At 30.9% G+C, this 20,366-nt stretch overlaps 1 protein-coding gene across 4 annotated transcripts in view; it reads left to right on the forward strand.

Moving 5' to 3' along the window:
* Nucleotides 1–12,247, forward strand: part of LOC132719547 (uncharacterized) — a 64,688-nt gene extending 52,441 nt beyond the window's left edge. The window contains exons 1-2 of one of the 4 annotated variants that reach the window (XM_060703324.1): nucleotides 4,378–4,536; nucleotides 9,441–12,247. In XM_060703324.1, coding sequence (XP_060559307.1) covers nucleotides 9,524–11,329 — 1,806 coding nt within the window. In that variant the 5' untranslated portion in view covers nucleotides 4,378–4,536; nucleotides 9,441–9,523 and the 3' untranslated portion in view covers nucleotides 11,330–12,247. Of the gene's footprint in view, nucleotides 1–4,377; nucleotides 4,537–8,049; nucleotides 8,170–9,440 lie in introns of those variants that run through there. The other 3 variants (XM_060703325.1, XM_060703323.1, XM_060703326.1) reach the window with 3 other exon arrangements.
* The last annotated feature ends 8,119 nt before the right edge of the window (nucleotides 12,248–20,366 follow it).

Here is a 20,366-nt window from a genome sequence, read left to right on the forward strand (position 1 = left end):
TTTTTGACTATAGAAAATGTAATGTTTGACCAAATCATATCACTAGTGAAGCCCTAACATTTTTTCCTTTAGACAAAATATTTGAGAAGCCCTTTATTTGGCAAAATCATATGTTTCTTTTAGCACTGACTGTTTTGTCAAAATTTAAATAGACAGTTGTCTATTTTGTTATACTATATTGATCCTGTGTTTCACAAAGCATTGTTTGTTTATCTGCATCTGCCTGGTTTTGAAAAAAAACATTCTGCTTGGTTTTATCACTAGCAAAACAATTCTGGTTTTGTTTGTATTTTATTTGCAAAAGAACACTTCCTGTTAAGTCATAGATATAAAAGTTAAGTTTATGCCTTAATTATATAAAGATATTTATGCATTAGTAAAATACGAATAAGAAAATAGAGTAGGAAGCAATAGTAGCATGTGTTCTACCTCAAAGGATGAAAATGGTATGTCCCGGATGAGGATTACAACTACATGTTTCAATAATTGCACCAAATCTAATAATGTACATAATCTCCATATTGCAACCTATCTAAATTCATGTTTCGTAAAGATAATCCAAGAACTTTATGAATTATCACCGGATTCAGTTTTTGGTTTCTGGGTGAAAAACAGACAGATGGAGGACAAACCTATTAGTCGACTGGTAGGAAACCAGTAAACAAATAAAGAATTACAAAAGCAGCATACCTTCAAGATCAGTAACTTTTGTGAGATCTGGATATTTCCAGATGGACAACTGATTTTGTGAGAAACCATTGCCTGATATCAATTCTTTATACTCCTTGGACCATAAAATAGCACATACCTAAAATTTCAATGTATACATATAACAACAATTCTATTTTTTAATAAAATAATTTAAAGCTATTTGATAACTTTTAGTGTTAATGTTGTCAACGTGATCATCTTATTATTAAATAATATGACGATTAATTAAAGTATTTAATTATTTAGGTATTAATCAAATCATGTTGCATGTTTTAAATGAAAAAGAACTGTTACATATTCCTTTATATTTAATGTTCAATATTACAAGAGCCATCGCGGAGACAACGCTCGACTTTTTACTTTTTCTAAAAGCAAACAAATGTGGATGGACGACGGAATTCAACAACGATCCTAAAAGCTCACCCTGAGCCAGCTTTGATAAAGCCCAAGTTTAGTCTGGTTTACTTAAAGGTCCTGTCCCAAGAGTTGTTGTGGCCAAGTATGAAGACAATACACCAAAAAATTAAATCATTTTAGCTTACAATAAACTTTCCTCAGATAAACTTACAGTAAACTCTCCTCCGATAAACTTACAGTAAACTCTCCTCCGATAAACTTTCACTAAACTCTTCTCAGATAAACTTACAGTAAACTCTCCTCCGATAAACTTACAGTAAACTGGCCTACTCCTCAGATAAAGCCTTTCAACATGAATTTGGGCAAATATTCTAGAAAGTAGCGTAGATCTTAAACGATAAGCATTATATTAAATTATGAAAAACTTAGAAAGCAGATATAGTTTTGAGTGCATTGTTGAAGAATAATGCATGGTTCGAGTTCAAATGGGCAAGAATATGAATACGAAGTCCAATAGGCCTGGCTGGGTGATTAAGTACAAAGTATTCGGACGATTAACCGTGCATAATTATATAATAATGCAAGAAAAAATAAATTATTTCCATTATTACATGATAGAAAAATCGGAATTGGTAAAAATATGTTGAATTACATTGAGCTTAGAAGTAATTTTGCTGACGTCATTTGGTTTATTGACGTTAATTCTGACGTCATGAAATAAAAGTATTCTTTTTATGCTGTGCATATATCTCATGCACTTGATCGCTCTATTTGTTGATAGAGGAATAGTGTGAATCATGTTTGAATTGTATTTTTTAAATCTTGATATATGCTTTTGGCACATAACTTGCTTTAGCTCGTTTTAGCTCATGAACTAGAATTAATTTAATTTCTTTAGAGTGTCTTCGCATGCCATACGCAAATTTGAACAGTCGATAACACATAAGTAAATTATTATGGAATACAAATATGATTTTTCCCTTTTAAGCCCTATAATAATTCGTTTTTTTTAATTGTCGAAAAGAAAAAAAATACAGTTCCGCGTAAGTGAGATGTGTGTATCATAATCTTAAGTTATTTCGATTTTAAATATAGACATCGAGATCAAAGTCGACCGGCAAATCTAAATCATTTTATAAAAAGCCGGACGACAAGTATGATTTTGATTGATCCGGTTACCTCAATAGGTTGAGCGTTGGATTGTGAATCGGACGATCCGGTTTTAATTCACGCACGGTGCAGGTCACTTTCGTTTTGTTTGATCATGATATAATTTCTACGGTCATCAGCACTGCACCTCTGCTCTTGCATGTACAAAAGTTATCAGGTACTTGCGAAAGTGAAGGCAGCTAGTACTGGTAAACTGCTTGACAGCCTGCTCCGGAACGATTCGGTGGCTGAACTGTACACCAGAATGTTAATTCAGTCTTGTTTAAACTGTTTGTCAAAATTTGACGCACACCTATTTGTTTCAAATTGAAACACTATACTTTATTGAATGTGCGATTACTAGGTCTTTTAACATTAGTATCGTTAAAATGATTTAGTTGTCTTATTTTAAAAAAAAAATACCAAATATTAAAAACGTATTTAAATTAAGAAAATAAAGTTGTTGTTTCTTAAATGTAAAAATGACACAAAAAATAATTCTTGAAATGATTTTTATTTAAGATAATTATGTGAAAATAAATTTAACAAACATCCCGTGACAACACCCGGAACGTTGAATAATAATATAACAAAGTTAAGATATTTGGAGAAAAGAAAGGTTATCCCTGTCCTTTTTTATGAGAGACCAAACAAACGGGTCATATTACTTCAATTACACAGGGACATTAATCCTCGCGTAAGATTTTACGTTTCGTTCTTTTTATTCGAAATTCGAATTTGTAATTGCGTTGTTAATATCAATTCAAATTGAAGGTACATACTCATTGCCCGTTAAAATAAATCAAACGTGTGCCAGAAAAACTAAATTGTGGTGAACACACACCCTTCGATAGGTTTGACTATTTTATATATTTTTTAGCAATGCATAGAAACAAAGGATAGGTGGGGACATATGTCGATGTGGTTATGATACTCAATAACATGTAATAAAGTTATATCATCGAAAATAATCTTGCACTATTGAAATGTGTTGTGGATTTCTTATATCTTTAAATTCGAATATCTGATTATGTAGAACAAACTTTTAAATGGTTATATTGCCTAAATTTTACATTAAATCATCAATGAATTTTCTGGTGTATACAAAGTCCCCTGTTATGCATCTGTGGCTTCAAACCGGAAGTGACATACATTTATCTATTTAAAGATAGTACCAGTTCGAGAAAACGGGATATGCAGTGTTTTTTTTAAAGAATTCACTGATGGCGATATATGACTGGATAATATATATGCTTTGAACTGGAGCTGCTGACAGAATCACCTTTTTGATACGAAACGCGGCAGCTTGTCTGTTTCCTCCGCAAAAATAGATTGAAGTAAGGAACATGATAACCAATAAGTTTCTGTTTTCATTCCACATAAAATAATCACCTAATTTCAACATAAAGTTATCTTTTAAAACAATAAGCGGTCGATTCCATTAACTTGCCTTTCTATAACTGACTACTTGTTTACAAAGTGTATGAGTTAATAGGGGCATTTAGAGATAGGATTTAACAGTCACTGTTGTTCTCGTATATCCCCGTTTTTTATCTTAAATTGATGGAATCGTATTGAACTAAACAATTGACTAATAACAGCTAGATTCAAATCGACTTGAAATTACGATTCAAACAGCGGGTCCACAAAGTGCACCTAATGAACATCTTTTTAAGACAATGATATATAAATATATATGCATGCAAAATTGATAGTTTACACAAACTTAAATTAATAATGCTTATAAATAATGCTTGACAAACTGTCAAAAGAACAAGACCAGTCAAAAATAAATATTATTTACTGAGTGATACGATTTACGCACTATTAGAGCAGCGGCGGGTTTTCCCATTTCACATGTCCTTTAAGTTAATTCTGCCGTAAGGCTATTTAATATGGGATATCTTACTATCAGAGAAAAATAAAACAATGATAGTTAAACTTGTGCAAGAAAATTTAGTAACGCAGTTCAGGTAAATTTGTCATTAAAGTGTTCATCGTTCATTGATTCGTTTTATGTAATCGGCCCTTTAGTATAATATTACTCTATAAACATTAAAATACTAGCTGTAATGTGATACACGTGTAAATAAAGCTTTATAAACTTGTTTGCAATGACACAATGTTGATATCGTCTGCCTATTAGACAATACCGGTATCTCTGTTGACAAGGAAGTTAAATATATACCATACGTCTGTTTTCGGATATGTGTACATAGATACAGAGTTTTTGAAGAAGATTTAATCAATATTCAGGTTTTCAAAAGAAAGTCAGTACAATCTTAATATCAGTGGAAGAATATGTCCTACTCGTGATATGTAAGTACACTTTGACATTTTATTTAAAGTTTTGTACAAATGTATAAATAACTTTTCTATAAACACTATCGCTATTTCCTATATAAACGCTATATGTGTTTGTTGCAAAAAATACCAAAACAGAATGTAATCTTTGATAATCTGCAAAGTTACATGCTTAAGGTGCAATTTTACTTGATATATTAGAATAATTTAAATATACCAATTAAATCTAACTTTTGTTAACATGTTTAGTTGCTTCTCTATTTGATTTTTTTTATTACTGACAAATAAATTTAAGACAAATAAATTTAAGACGAGAATCATGAACTAGGCAGTCACAGGAACAAAACTTTTCTCCTTGTAAAGAATAAAATTGTGGTTTCCTAACTTGACCCACGTGGGTCATGTTAGAGCGTTCAGATTTCACATTAGTTGTCACAGGGAACTCTGGAAGCGTTAAACAAATTAACACGTCAAATCAATGATTTAGGCTTGCTTCAATCATCTGACAAAACATAATACTAGTATGCTGTTTGTATAGTGATAATACACATACACATATACGGGTACAATATTTCAACAATGACAAAACATATATACCAGTATGGTGTTTGTATAGTGACAATACACATATACATATACCGGTACAATATTTCAACAATGACAAAACATATATACCAGTATGGTGTTTGTATAGTGACAATACACATATACATATACCGGTACAATATTTCAACAATGACAAAACATATACCAGTATGGTGTTTGTATAGTTACAATACACATATACCGGTATATGATTTCTAGAATGGCAATACATATATGGTATTTCTATGCAATGACAACTAAATGTATAAGTTACGTTTTTTATATCCCTAGTGATAATTTATGTGTATAGTGTTTAAAAAGATAATATGTCATTATGTTATTTATAAAAAAATTAAATATTTTGTGATAGTGCACCATGTCCAATATCTAATAAAACAATTTCTGATTACCATTTATTTTATCATCTTTTGACTCTACATATTAAAGTAAAATGCTTCGTTAAAAGTATAAAGACACATTTCCGTTTCTTAACAACATTCTGTGCTCACGAGCATCGTTTCGTTTCCGGACATGCATCAACTGTGATGTCACAAACCGGATGTTAAAGTATTCAATTAAGTTGTTGACATATGCAATAGAAATCACATACGACTTTCTGTGTGCCATTTTTTATGTTTGAAAAATAATAGAATATAAAAAATAAAACTTGTGTAATTCAGTTATTAATTGTTTACATGAAATTGTAATAATTGGCGTGAAATTTAAGATATAAGTTGGCCACATCTCAGTGCTGGTGATGTAACAAAATGTTCATCTGAGACAAGCAATGTTTACCGAGAAGAACATTTCATATTATTACCCCTCACTTTTTTCGTAATGCTAATTTCCCATAGGCCTCTGGGAGTTATTTTTACTGTTAATGCAAGTGTACCACGTGACTAAGAATTTTGTACTGTTACATAGGTAACAGTATATAAATAACACATGGGTTTGTGGGTAACAGTAAAAATATCATCCCGAAAAAATACTAGCTGTTACCCGAGGCGTAGTTATTGTTACTCTTGGTTTATTTTTGTTACAGTTAGATTTAGTTGACAATTTCAGATCATCACAGTATGATATTTTTACTGTTACTCACAAACCCATGTGTTATTTATTTTATTACCCCGAACAAAAATACTGTGATGATCTGAAATTATCAACTAAATCTAACTGTAACAAAAATAAACCAAGAGTAACAATAACTTAACAATCCTTACCTTTTAAGTTTCAAGTGTATTTTAGGCCTACTTGATAAGTTTTCTTTTTCTTTTATTCTTTAAGCAAGTGATGATATCTACAAATCATAAACATACAATAAGCTAGGTTTTATTTAGTAAACAAAACACAACCCATTTACACGGTTATGATCTTTGAAATCTGATCCTTCTGTTTCCAGAATATTCTTAGCATGATTTTTGACAAAATAACGATGATATCCTATATCTATCCACCATATACATAAAGTTTCACTGATTAAAATTGTAAAATAATCCTTTGTTGCATGCTTAAATCGTCTGCATGTTCCAGTTTGACACATAATTATTTACATTGCAATTACTTCCGTTGAAAACGGATGTTCACTTTTTGACTGTTCAACAAAAAGATATTTTATGTACGCGAAAAGCATACCAGGTTACAAACAGCTAAATTTTATGAGTGTCATAGTTACTCCAGAGAAGACATTGATGTCATATCGGGGTTTAACGTTGAAAATAAGAATGAATCTAGAAAAAAATGGCGGCCATTTTATTTCATTTTATTTAGAAAATAGACCACGTGACCAGATTTTATACTGTTAAAAAAACTGTTACCTATGTAACAGTACAAAATTCTTAGTCACGTGGTACACTTGCATTAACAGTAAAAATAACTCCCAGAGGCCTATGGGAAATTAGCATTACGAAAAAAGTGAGGGGTAATAATATTTTTTAACAGGTCACGTGGTCTATATCCTTAATAAAATGAAATTAAATGGTGTGCTTTTCGCGTATAAAATATCTTTTTGTTGAATAGTCAAAAAGTGAACATCCGTTTTCAACGGAAGTAATTGCAATGTAAATAATTATGTGTCAAACTGGAACATACAGACGATTTAAGCATGCAACAAAGGATTATTTAACAAATTTAATCAGTGAAACGTTACAGAGATGGTGGACAGACATAGGATATCATCGTTATTTTGTCAAAAACCACGCTAAGAATATTCTGGAAACAGAAGGGTCAGATTTCACAGATCATAACCGTGTAAATGGGTTAGTGTTTTTTTTTCCTAAATAAAACCTAGCTTATTGTATGTTTATGATTTGTAGATATCATCACTTGCTTAAAGAATAAAAGAAAAAGAAAACTTCTCAAGTAGGCCTACAGTAAAGTACACTTAAAACTTAAAAGGTAAGGACAGTTTAGTTATTGTTACTCTTGGTTAATTTTTGTTACAGTTAGATTTAGTTGACAATTTCAGATCATCTCAGTATTTTTGTTCGGGGTAATAAAATAAATAACACATGGGTTTGTGAGTAACAGTAAAAATATCATCCCTCGTAAAAATACTGTTACCCTCGGCTACGCCTCGGGTAACAGTATTTTCCTCGGGATGATATTTTTACTGTTACCCACAAACCCATGTGTTATTTATATACTATTATCCTCTGTGGATATGACATTTATTTTATTCTACCAATTACAAGCTTATACAAATACATGTTCAAGGTAGAGATCTCAAACATGGCTATATTTCAAATAAATCCTATGAGGCATAAAGGTTAGACCTATCATTTAGGTAGCAATGAAATCAATTAAGGTAAACGTTTTTTTTAAAAATAACACATGGTTTCTGACTTCTTAACCTCTTGACTCTCACCTCTGTGGTTTCGAATCTCGTTAGGTTATTCGGATTCCTTGATATTATAAAACTATCCTGCTAACTTACGGAACATCGGTATAAACTACCTTTCCACGAAATCACATTGATAAAATATTTGAGAAAAGAGAGGTCAATATATCTGTCGTTTGTACATAATATTTCATTTGACGTGAATTTATAGGCAAATAAACATGCAGGTAAGATTTTATGCTGACATGTATTTATATATCACTAGTCTGTCACGTTTTCTGTACATAGTAATATTACTATTATTAATAGTTATAGTATATGAAACGAGATAGACACTAGCTGGGGCGACATCAAGGGATGTTTCTGCTAAAAAAAATGTCGAAAAAACTTTTTTGCAGAAACATCCCGATATATATACTACATGTTTTCTTTTCTTTTTTTTGTAATAGAAATTAATATCAAATATTGATTCAAGATTAAATGGCTTTTTTTCAGTGGAAATAATTCATTCAGCGGATGTAACTTTTGATTAAATGAGAGTAAATTTCATTTATAAATTATCTTTGTTTATATTTTTCAGTGTGTTTATTTATTTTATTTTATTAATCCATTTTTTTGGTACTAGAAATGTTCGTTACCACTGCCCCATTGGAGCCTTTGTGAAAAAATGCATTGATATATACAAGGTGCTATATAGCAGTCGAGGTTATTTCCTATATGAATGAATAAAAAAAACTGTACTGCTATGTATCAATACAGTTTTCAAATGCTCATTGAAGTGTCCTACGTATAATGGTTTAGTAAGAACAAAGGAAAAGTTCCAAACCATGCCATAATAGTTAATATCAGATAAAATTGTACTTTATTGCCCGTGTACATGTTGCCTTTATCTTTTTACGCAAGTTATTGATAAAGCATACTAAATCATACCTCTTACATTTTGCACGTTAAACTCAACTTATCATAAAATAATCTATCGTTGATCATCATGATTTGCACCCGTTTACTATATATAGCATATTGACCGTGTCGGGAAATCTCTACGGCGAATTCCATACCTTGTATATGTTACACATTGTAAACGGGTAGGGCCTACTGGATTATATTTTTGTTGTTGATGATCAAGGGGAGATTACCGGTTTTTGATGATAACTTGACCATTATTGGCAAGATAAATGTGCTGAACGCCTGTGGTTAAACTAAAAGTAATATAAAGCAACAAACTGTGTTTAAACTCAATGTGTGATTATTCAAATAAAATTCATTACAAACAAACAAAAACTTGAATTTCAATAAAAAGACCATAATGGTTCAATTATTCATAAATTATCTAAAATTTAAAGCATATATTGCTAATTTGAAATGAATGAAATGAGTTTCTTGGAATATTAGTGATCCAGTCACGAAAAGAGGTGATTGTCATCTAAGCATGACTTCATGATTTAGCACGATTGCATTGAAAAAATTCAAACATTGTAATTCTCTTTCCATTTTTCAGAAATAGATAAAGAAACAGACACAGAAGGAAGTGCGTCATGAAAAAAGTAATTTGACTAAATAAAGTTCAACATTAGATAAGACATGGAGGTCCCTGGAAGAACACAAGACAGTCCACCAAAAGATAGTGCAGGGAGGTCTTTGAGTGGAGAAAGAACAATATTTTGTCAACCATGTAGTAGTGACGGCGATACGATGGTTGCCATTGGATACTGTCAAAATTGTAACGAGTATTTATGTGCAGTGTGTCTAAAAGTCCACCGCAAGCAAGCCATGTCAAGAAATCATATTATTCTGGATGGTGACAATATGCCTAAAGTATCACTTCCGGCTGTAACCCCAAACGCTTGTTCTGAAATATGTACCAAACACGAAAATGAAATAGTTAAATATTTCTGCATGTCACATGATGCAGTGGGTTGTGGAGATTGTATGATCATTAATCATAAATCCTGTAAAGTTGATCGTATACAAGATATATCTTTAGAATATTTCAATGGCACTGAACACCAAAATATTCTAAAGAAGGTAGAGCAGTTTGTGAAAGATATCGATGAAATAAAATGGGAGCTACAAGCTAGCGAAGGGAATACGAGACAAGCATACACACAAGCAATTAAATATGTCAAAGCATTCAAGAAAGAAATCATCGATTATCTTAATAAGGCAGAAAGAGAAATGCTTGAAATGATAAACGAAAGGAAAAAGAAGAATGAAATGCTGATACAGGAACTACAGCAAGCAGAAAGTCATATTGGAAGAAATATTAAAGAAATACAGACGAAATTACAGCTACAGGTAAACCAAGCGAATGAGTTGTTTGTTGAGGCAAAACAAGTAAAAGCAAAACTTAACGTTATTGGTGAAAATCTGAAAAGGTTGAATAAAGACATCAGCATTGATGTATTTGAGTTTCAACATTCTTCCCACATGGAACAAATGGCCAAGTCTTGTGTGCCGCTCGGTCACATAGTTGATGGATCAGAGCAAAAGGTCGAACACAGGGCATCAAAACAGGATTGTCTTATTCCTGGCAAAGAAGAAGCAGATCAAACTGGTTTAGACAAGAAGAGCATTTCTGAAATGGATGCTTATTTTGATTGTGAAATAAACATTAAAACACAAGATGATGTTACAGATTGTTTTGTTCAAAGTTGTGTACTGATTTACCCAAGTCAGGTTATAGTCACTGATAGGAAAAATAAATGTGTTAAATTGGTTGATGTAAATAATAAAGAAGTTTCAAAGTACAATCTTAAGTTTATTCCATCAGGTGTAGCATTAGTATATCCCAATCTGGTTGCTGTGACATTTCGTGATGAAAAAACAAAACAATTTTTCACACTAACAACAGGTAATAATATCATTGAAAATCACATGATCAATGTCCATACAACTTGTAGGAAAATTGAAATCCATGAAGATAAGATTATTGGTATAACCAACAAGAGTGTCGAGATCATGAGCATGAGTGGACAAAAGATAAAATCTATATCTCATCCAAATATGAAATGTTTAATGCATAGTGTTGTCGTACCAAGTTCACGAATGATTTATGTCAGTGCTGGTGAAATTAATGCTGTTTTCAAATTCGATTTTGATGGCAATCTGATAGCAACATACAAGGACAAGAATCTGGTAAATGTGAGAGGATTAGAAGTAACAAGAGACGGTACAGTGCTAGTGTGTAACTGGGCTGAAGATGGCAGTATACATATGATAACTCCTGACTGTAAAAAGATCAAAGAACTCTTGAAGGATGATAGACATGTTAGTTATCCATGGTGTCTTACGTATTGTAATGAAACAAATAAACTTTTTGTTGGAAACTATGCTGCAAATATTGACAAAGAGTTTTCTAATGTCATGAAATTATTTCAATTAAGGTAGATTTTAATTCCACATGATATCAATAGTCTGATATCAAACAGAAATAGCAAAATTGTAATGGCTATATCGAAAATATAATTTTGATATACATCATGTATTCAAAATGTTTCATGAATGATAAGGTATGATAATAAAAAGTATTTTATCTGAACAAAGAAGAAATAAAAAATATTCAAGACTTTATTGTTAAGTACATGCATGTACATTGCTACAAAAATATGTTGCATATCTGTATATAATGTTGGACATTTTTTTCATACATTCATTATTTACAGGCAAGTAATATCACGCTTTTATACGCTTTTGATGGAAAATTTCATTGTTGGCTGAAATACATGTTTTATTTTGTATTCCTACAAAACTATTTTTACTCTCTGCTGATCTTTTGATTCCGTTACGTATACCTTATGAAGAAAAAAAGGAATTTCAAACTAAACTTTCGAAATAATATGTGCAACTCCAATGTTGTAAATGGTAATAAACCTTATTATTGAAAAGTGTTTCAAAAATGACCCTGAAAATATCATTAAATTTCAAAGTAATCATTAAATATAACTTAGTGATAAAGTTTTAAAAAAGACACAATATTTTCATCTGAATCAAATTTGCGTTTAATGATCTTTTTAAACGAGATTTTTTCTAAAATATTCCGTGGCAGTTAAGAGGATATATGTTTAAAAAAATATTAAATGTTTCACAAAATTTACATTTTACCTTAAAATATAATGTTTCACAATGCACCGACTCGAACCAAATTTGTCACAGAGCACCTAAAGCTTTGACCATAGTTTCAGTAAGCAGTGTAATGTTTGACCAAATCAAATCTTTAGTGAAGTCCTGACAATTTTTTTCCTAAGACAGAATACTTGAGAAGCCTTTAATTTGGCCAAATCAAATGTTTCTTTTCGCACTATCAGTTAAGTCCAAATTTAATGGACAGTTGTCTATGTTGTTATATTTCATTGATCATGTGTTTCACAAAGCATTGTTAGTTTCATCTACAAGAATCCTTTGAATCACAGAATCTCGTTTAATTTTATCTGATATGTGATGCCTTGAGAAGAACATGTTCCGTTTTCTGTTTGTCTGGTTTTAAAGAAACAGTCTTCTTCGTTTCATCACTAGCAAAGCAATTCCAGCTATGTATTGTTTCATCATCAGCAGCACTTGCAACCATAGTGTTATCTTTTGACATTGCTAGGTTAAGGACACAAGCCTTATGACCTTAAAGAAAAACCATGAAAATTAAAATTTCAGGTTTTGTTTGTACTTATTTGATCTGTTAAAAAAATGCCTGTTAAGTCATAGTAACAAAAATGTGTGTGTAGGATATAATAAGACTTGTGCATAAGTAAAACACGAATAATAAAATAAAGAAGGAAGCAAAAGTGAAATATGTTCTACCTCAAACTATGAACTTGTTAGGTCTCAGATGATGATTATAACCACATGTTTCAACAACTGCACCAAATCCTATTATGAGCAAAGTCTCCATATTGCAACCTATCTAATTTCAAGTTTTATTTAGATAATCCAAAAATTTATGAATTATCATCGGATTTAGTTTTTGAGGTCTAGGTGAAAAAAGGACAGACGGGAGGACAAACCTAATGTCCCCACCAGTGATCTGTTAGGGAACCAGTGAACTAATAAAAAATACTACTTTAAGATCAGTAACTTTTGTGAGATCTGGATATTTCCAGATTGATAGAAGCCATGGCCTGCTATCAATTCTTTTTCTCCTTTGACCATAAAATAGCACATACCTAAAATTTCAATGTACATATAAAACAACAATAAGTTCTTTTCTTCTAATAAAATAATTCTAAATTTAAGGTATTTCATAACTACTGGTGTTTAAGTTTTCAACATGATTATCTTAAGATATCTAATTAAAGAATATAATCATTTGGTAATAATAATTATCAAATCATGGTGTTTGTTAAAATTATTGAAATAAAACTGTTACATGTTTAATATACATGTACAAGAGTGATCATTGATCACATGTATCGACTGATGATACCCAATTATGCTGTTGTATTGAATTGTGATTAGACGGTTTCTTGGAAATTTAAATGACAATATACATATTTGAGTGTTTTCTATAATATGAAGAAAGTAAAAATTACCCAAAAATCATGTATGGGCCAAAAACACATTTTTTTATTCATTGGCCTTTACTCGGCCAACAATCACTCTATTGAAACAAACGTTGAATATGCGCAAGTACTTGTAATTGTGATCAGTCATGTAAAATTTCATTCAAATTGCTGAAATATTATAAAAGAAATTATAGCTGTAGGTTTTGAGGGGTGAGTCATTGTTTTGAAGCAGGTGATGCAAAAATCATAAATTGGCAAAATGCCTTTTTTATTCAACGAACATAACTCTTAGCCAAAAATATTCAACCGTAAACCCGAGTACTTGAGGTACTGATGAATGTAGTAAAATTTCATTCAAATTGAATATGTAGTAGATCCGTGTACGACCTTTTATATACTTTTGAAAAACATTTTTTACATTCGTGATTCATACCGATTTAAGCATCAACAGATCCAGTGTTTACGATCCATATCTTAATATGCCTGTCAGCAGTGCCTCCACCACTAGCAAGAATGTTTGGCTGCCATGGACACCAAGAATGAGTTTGAACTGTAAATCAGAGGTTTTTTACTATGGCATATATTTTTTTTTATTTCAGTCACTGTTGCAAAATAAACACATGTATAGAAATGTATAGAAATGTCAAATTAAAGTTAAGAAAGATATTATATTTAGAGAGATTCGAAACAATTTATCAAAAAGTATCGTAAATGGGGCCAAGAACTAATTTCTTACACCCGCATACTTTGAGCCGATTAAAAAAAATCAATTTCACGATCCAAATTTACAAAGAGTTAATCAATGAAAAACTTCAACTAACACTCCTTTTTGTTTCAAAAACGAATACATTTTTCCTTCTTTAGATAAAAATGTATGGGACATAACAAAGGACAAACATGAGTTTTTATAACGTTTAATTAATGATCTTAGAACATGTTAATTCTTATTACCCGAAGACTGTAATGCTGAATGTTATTAATGACAACATGATTTTGTGATGTTTAACTGTAAGCCAAGAAAAATTAGTAGGGATGATGAAATGTTCGAGATGTTTAACTTAAAGAATAGTGTTAAGCATGAACGTACAGAAAATAAGGACTTGATGTAATGAAAATAAATACTGTTTTACTGGTAGCACAGTACAAGGACTAATAACTGGTATATGCTAAACAACAAGAGGTAGCAAGTGAGAGCAAGCACAGAGATTTGATAGATGCCAAAAGACTAGAGGTTACAAGTGGTGGTACACGCTTGTGTATAAATGAATAAAATATGGAAGTAACTGAAACAAATCTAATCTCTCAATGTTAAATTTTAAAGCATAATGAACAATTATTTGCCGTGTTGTCACATTTTGTAATAAGACATATACACTTATTTGCAAACAATGAGGCAAAACGTGATGGAAATAATATATGTGATTTTAAGTAGTTCAGATAAATCTTATTCCTTTATAGACAGAGAATTATTGGTAATATTATTTGGTTATATTAATACCGATAAAAACAAATTTCAAATTTTCAGTTTTTAGAAGCAGAGATTTGTAGAGCTTGCAAGATGGATTTTGCTGTAGACAAATAATTAACATGATATGCATTCATGAGAATACTAAACGCATGAGAATACTAAACAATTTTATTATTCCATGCACAACGTATGCGTATTTATATGCTTTTATGGTAAACACACGGGAGTTTTTTTTATTTCTTTACATAAAAATGACAAAATATTATTTAAGAGCAAAAATCAAAACACTTTTCTGTATTAATAGATGTATTGTGCACTTTGCCTTTGTCATTTACATATAACTTGGATACTTTCCAAAATTAAAGTTACAAAGGTAAATTTCTTCTAAATTAAAGTTACATAGTTAAGTTTCTAGCGTGCATCTCGGGCTATTTGCACGTGCTTCAATGTTAAAGGTTTTAATTAGAAAATTAAATAAATGGTAATTTGATACATTTCTAGGAATATTTGGTGAAAACGGAAATGACATACGTTACATTTGCTAATCATTTGTGTTATATGACACATTTTCGTGTGAAAATATCTGGAAAAAAGTGATCCCTCGGAAACATGAAAATTAACAAAATTACATGAAAATTGCAGACTCCCTTTGATGGATTCTGTACATGAGTGATAATGAAAAGGTGCAATCTTTCACGATACCTAGTACCGGCTTGAGTGGTACTCATTGTTCAAAACTTATAAGTTCTGAAATCAATGATCCCGAAGGACCAGAAAATTTTAACAACACTGTCAAAGTGAAGTACGTTTATGATGTCGCGTTTTCCGATAATGCGGATACATGTACTTATTGAGAGATATTTTATATGTGGCATATGTATTCAAGATTCATACCGGTATATATACTGTCACATGTATTGATTGTTTGATTTGTGTCTTAATAAATGATCTCTCGTAACTTCTATAAAGCGCTGTAATGTGTTATATACGTTTTATGTTTTGGGTTATTTGATGTAAAGGGGAGGCAGTTATAGAAACGAAATATTTGAGGTAGTTGGTGTATTTCTTGAAATCTGCATAGTCTCAGAAAGAATGATGTCGTACATGTCATAAGGTGATTTTATTTTAAAACAATGACTGGCTATTTAACTTACCATTATTCCTCCATGAAAGCATGCACACGAGTAGGTAAAGTCAAGTATTTCGGATAGATGTTATGCACCCTTATTAATACTACACAAAACTTTATAAACAGTCAAGTAATATAACTGTGTTTAAAACTCTACCCAATAGGTGACAGCAACTTGATTTTTTACGTATGTCAAGATTATATTTAACCTACTCCACTTGAACCAGGAAGTGTAAATACGAAGTCACACAGATAAAATATTTGCAGAAAAAATAGGTCAATATATCTTATGTTTGAATGTCTTTATTTTATAAGCAAATTAATCTTCAGGTAAAATTTTATATTTATTAATTTGTATAGATAAGATTTTATGCTTATTTATGTAGAAACTATTTTATGCTTATCAATGTATCAGTTTCGTTTTTTTGGATTATTCAGCAAATTCTTATTCATCTGATAATTGTTCTTCACTATAAATATTGCCTTTATCTCCTTACACAAGTTATTCATACATCATACACAATTAGAATCTTACTGTTTGTACGTTAAACTAAAAGCAATATTAAAACAACTACCCAAAATTTGATGATCAAATTAAGTTGATAAAAGACTAGATAAAAGGCAAGTTGTAGTCAGTGTTGATATTTTAAGTCGGGTCATATAAAGGTTTTGATCAATACATTCGTTAAGACAGACAGTTTGTGTAACATTATTTAAGTATCAATAACATATAAAAGCAAATTAACAAAACTTGAATTTGAATAAAAAAAAACTCGTAATGGTCCAATACATATAGCAGTACAATATTTCTACAATGACATTACATATACCATTACAATATTTCTACAATGACATTACATATACCAGTACAATATTTCTACAATGACAATACATATACCGGTACAGTATTTCTTCAATGACAACACATATACCGATACAGTATTTCTACAATGACAATACATATACCGGTACAATATTTCTACAATGACAATACGTATACTGGTACAGTAATTCTTCAAATGCAATACATATACTGGTACAGTATTTCTACAATAACAATACATATACTGGTACAGTATTTCTTCAATGACAATACATATAACGGTACAGTATTTCTCCAATGACAATACATATACCGGTACAATATTTCTACAATGACAATACATAATATACTGGTACAGTATTTCTTCAATGACAATACATATACCGGTACAGTATTTCTTGCATGTCAGACAGGATTATCTACCGTTTAGAAAACCCTGTCTTACACCCCCATGAAAGACATGTCGCGTGCTTTAAATGACGTCATTGCCATGCGCCTTTTATGAATGAATTGCGTTCTTCGGATGACGTTATCTACTGTTATGAATGAAGTTTTAATTTCATACGCTACTATAAGAAAAAAGTGCGTAATGAGAATATCAGTTTTCGTAATTTCTGTTCTGAAAATAATTGATATGTAACATGCAAGAAAAAGAATCAAACACCGGCTTTCGGTACATACGGGAATATCTAGCTCTCGGGTAACTGTTTAGCGGCAACTCGGCAGAGCCTCGTTACCGCCGTAAACTGTTACCCTCGAGCTAGATATTCCGGTCTGCACCGGCAGCCAGTGTAAGATTAATAATATCTGTCATATTTTGCGGTTCGGATCGGAATATCCGTCCCGAGGTGACCCGCCCATTGGGCGGTAACGAGGCTTGCTATTGTTCTGCTTAGGATCCCGTTCGTGCATGAATTGATGCAGGAGGGGCACCTGAGGTCTTCCTCTGCTAGTTGCCTTATATGTAGATAATATTGTAAATATGTAAAATGAATATTTATATATTCTCATTCTGTTATTGAAATTTAAAATAATTTCATTATGATCTTCTAAATAAAGTACCAAGTTTGCTTTTAAGCAGCTAAAAGAGGTATTTTAATGTCGTCATTTAAAGCAATCTTACATAAATCAGACACCTATTTTAAAGTGTAATAATCGTATTTCATGTCATGTAAGATTTATATTTTGGAAACCAGAATGAAAATGGTACTCTGTTTCACAAATGTCTTGGTTACAAATCTTGCATTTTTTTAAAAATCTAGTTATATTATATGATAGAGCGGTGTCATACCGGTATATGATTATACAGTCACATATATTGATTTATCACACACCCGTGCCGATTATGCGACTTCGTGAAAATGGTATTGCACGGTCGTGCATATATTTTTACGTGACGTCATAAGCGTTATACAAACATACTGTAAAGACGCGATCAAATGTTATCGTTATACTATAGGCGCGTCAATGAAAAATGACTCTTATTTCACTTTAAACGGTCCTTATTTTGGGTATGTAATAAATAGAATTAAGTTCGTGTAAGTTCATTACTTAATTTATTGCACTCGTTGAATAAAATAAGATTATGCTCGCCAGAGGCTCGCATAATATAATTTTATTCAACTCGTGAAATAAATTCAGTATTGAGCTTACACTCATTCAATATCCTCTATATATTAGAATGTTTTATGCCTTAAGTGCCATAAGGTGTTATATACGTGCTATTTTTAGGTGTTTAAGTTAAGGGGAGAAAGTTATAGAAACGACAGATATGGTTGACATAATTCTTTAGATCTGAATATTCTTAGAATAAAGAATGTTTGAAAATAACATAATTAAGGATAATTATATTTTAAAACAATAAATACTTATATAGCTTATCGAACTTCTTCCATGAAAGCCTGTATGCGTAAAGTCAAACATTTCGGACAGTTAAATGAACATTAAACATGTTAAAAGTGTTATGCACCCTTAATAAACAGTTATGACATGTACTATAGATGACAGCGACTTGATTTTAACGTTTATCAAAATTATATTAAACCTACTCCCAGTGAACCAGGAAGTATAAATAAACTTCCTTTCCACGAAGTCACAGTGATAAAATATTTGCAGAAAAAAGAGGTCAATATATCTGTCGTTTGTACATAATATGTCATTTGACTGTGATTTGATACGCAATGTAAGATTTTATGATTACATGTATATATTTATATATATATATATATATATATATATATATATATATATATATATATATATATATATATATATCACTAGTCTATCGTGTTTCATTAAACGATTGATCAGATAAATATTTTAAACACTGTTACAATTGGTCTTTATGGTACTTTAATTGGTACTTTTTGCCTGTAAAACTCACAGGCGATGGCACACTTGCCGTTGTGTGCCATCGCTTTAATGGTCAAACAATCATAAAATAATCTCCATTTGATCACCAGTCTACTATATACATTTTGTACAACATATATACAAAATTTTGACCGTGTCGGGAAATACCCTATGGCCAGTTACATACCTTGTATATGTTGTTATATATAGTAAACGAGTACTGGATAGTATTTTTGTCATTGATGATCAAGAGCAAATTACCGGTATTTGATGATAACTTGACCATTAGGCATTTAATTAGTATTGGCAAGATAAATGTGCAGAACGCCTTTGGTTAAACTAAAAGTAATATTTAAGCAACTTATTGTGTTTAAACCAAAAGTTTGATTATTCAAATAAAATTGATTGCAATATTTTTGGGTCATATAAAGATTTGATTTTTATTACTAGATGTGTAGAAAGTGTACAACAATGGTAAAATTATGAAATGTAAAATGAAAAGGCAATACATGTACAGGCAACGCGGGCAACTCGTTGTGTAATAACATACAATGACGTTTTAAATATTTCTAACAGGAGGTTTTGTTAAACTGAATTATCAATAATATATAAAAGCAAATAAACCAAAGAAAAAACTTGAATTTAATAAAAAGACCATAATAGTTCAAATATTATTTTAAAATTCAAAACGTTTCTTGCAATTTGAAATAAACGATATATAAGTTACTTGTAATTTTAAGATACAAAGAGGTGAATGTCATCTTAGCATACAATTCCAATGTGACATCATGATTAAGCACTATTGCATTGAGAAAAAAAAATTAATTCAAAATTTGAATTCTCTTTCCATTTTCAGAAATAGACAAAGAAACAAACAAAGAAGGAAGTAATTCAACTAAATAAAGATCAACATTAGGTAAGACATGGAGGTCCCAGGTCGAACACAAAACAGTCCACCAAAAGAAAGTGCAGTATTTGTCAACCATGTAATAGTGACGGCGAAACGATAGTTGCCATTGGATACTGTCATGTAAGATTAAATAACTCATCTAAAGTTTTAGTTACTATAATAGCCAACATATCTTTTGGAAGATAATGAACATACTTGTTATTTACATCAAAATTCATATATTCTAGTCTGTATTTATATCTACGCATTG

Source organism: Ruditapes philippinarum, unplaced genomic scaffold (assembly GCF_026571515.1).
Source record: "Ruditapes philippinarum isolate M1 unplaced genomic scaffold, ASM2657151v2 ctg11013_1_1_1_1, whole genome shotgun sequence".
Lineage (NCBI taxonomy): Eukaryota > Metazoa > Mollusca > Bivalvia > Venerida > Veneridae > Ruditapes > Ruditapes philippinarum.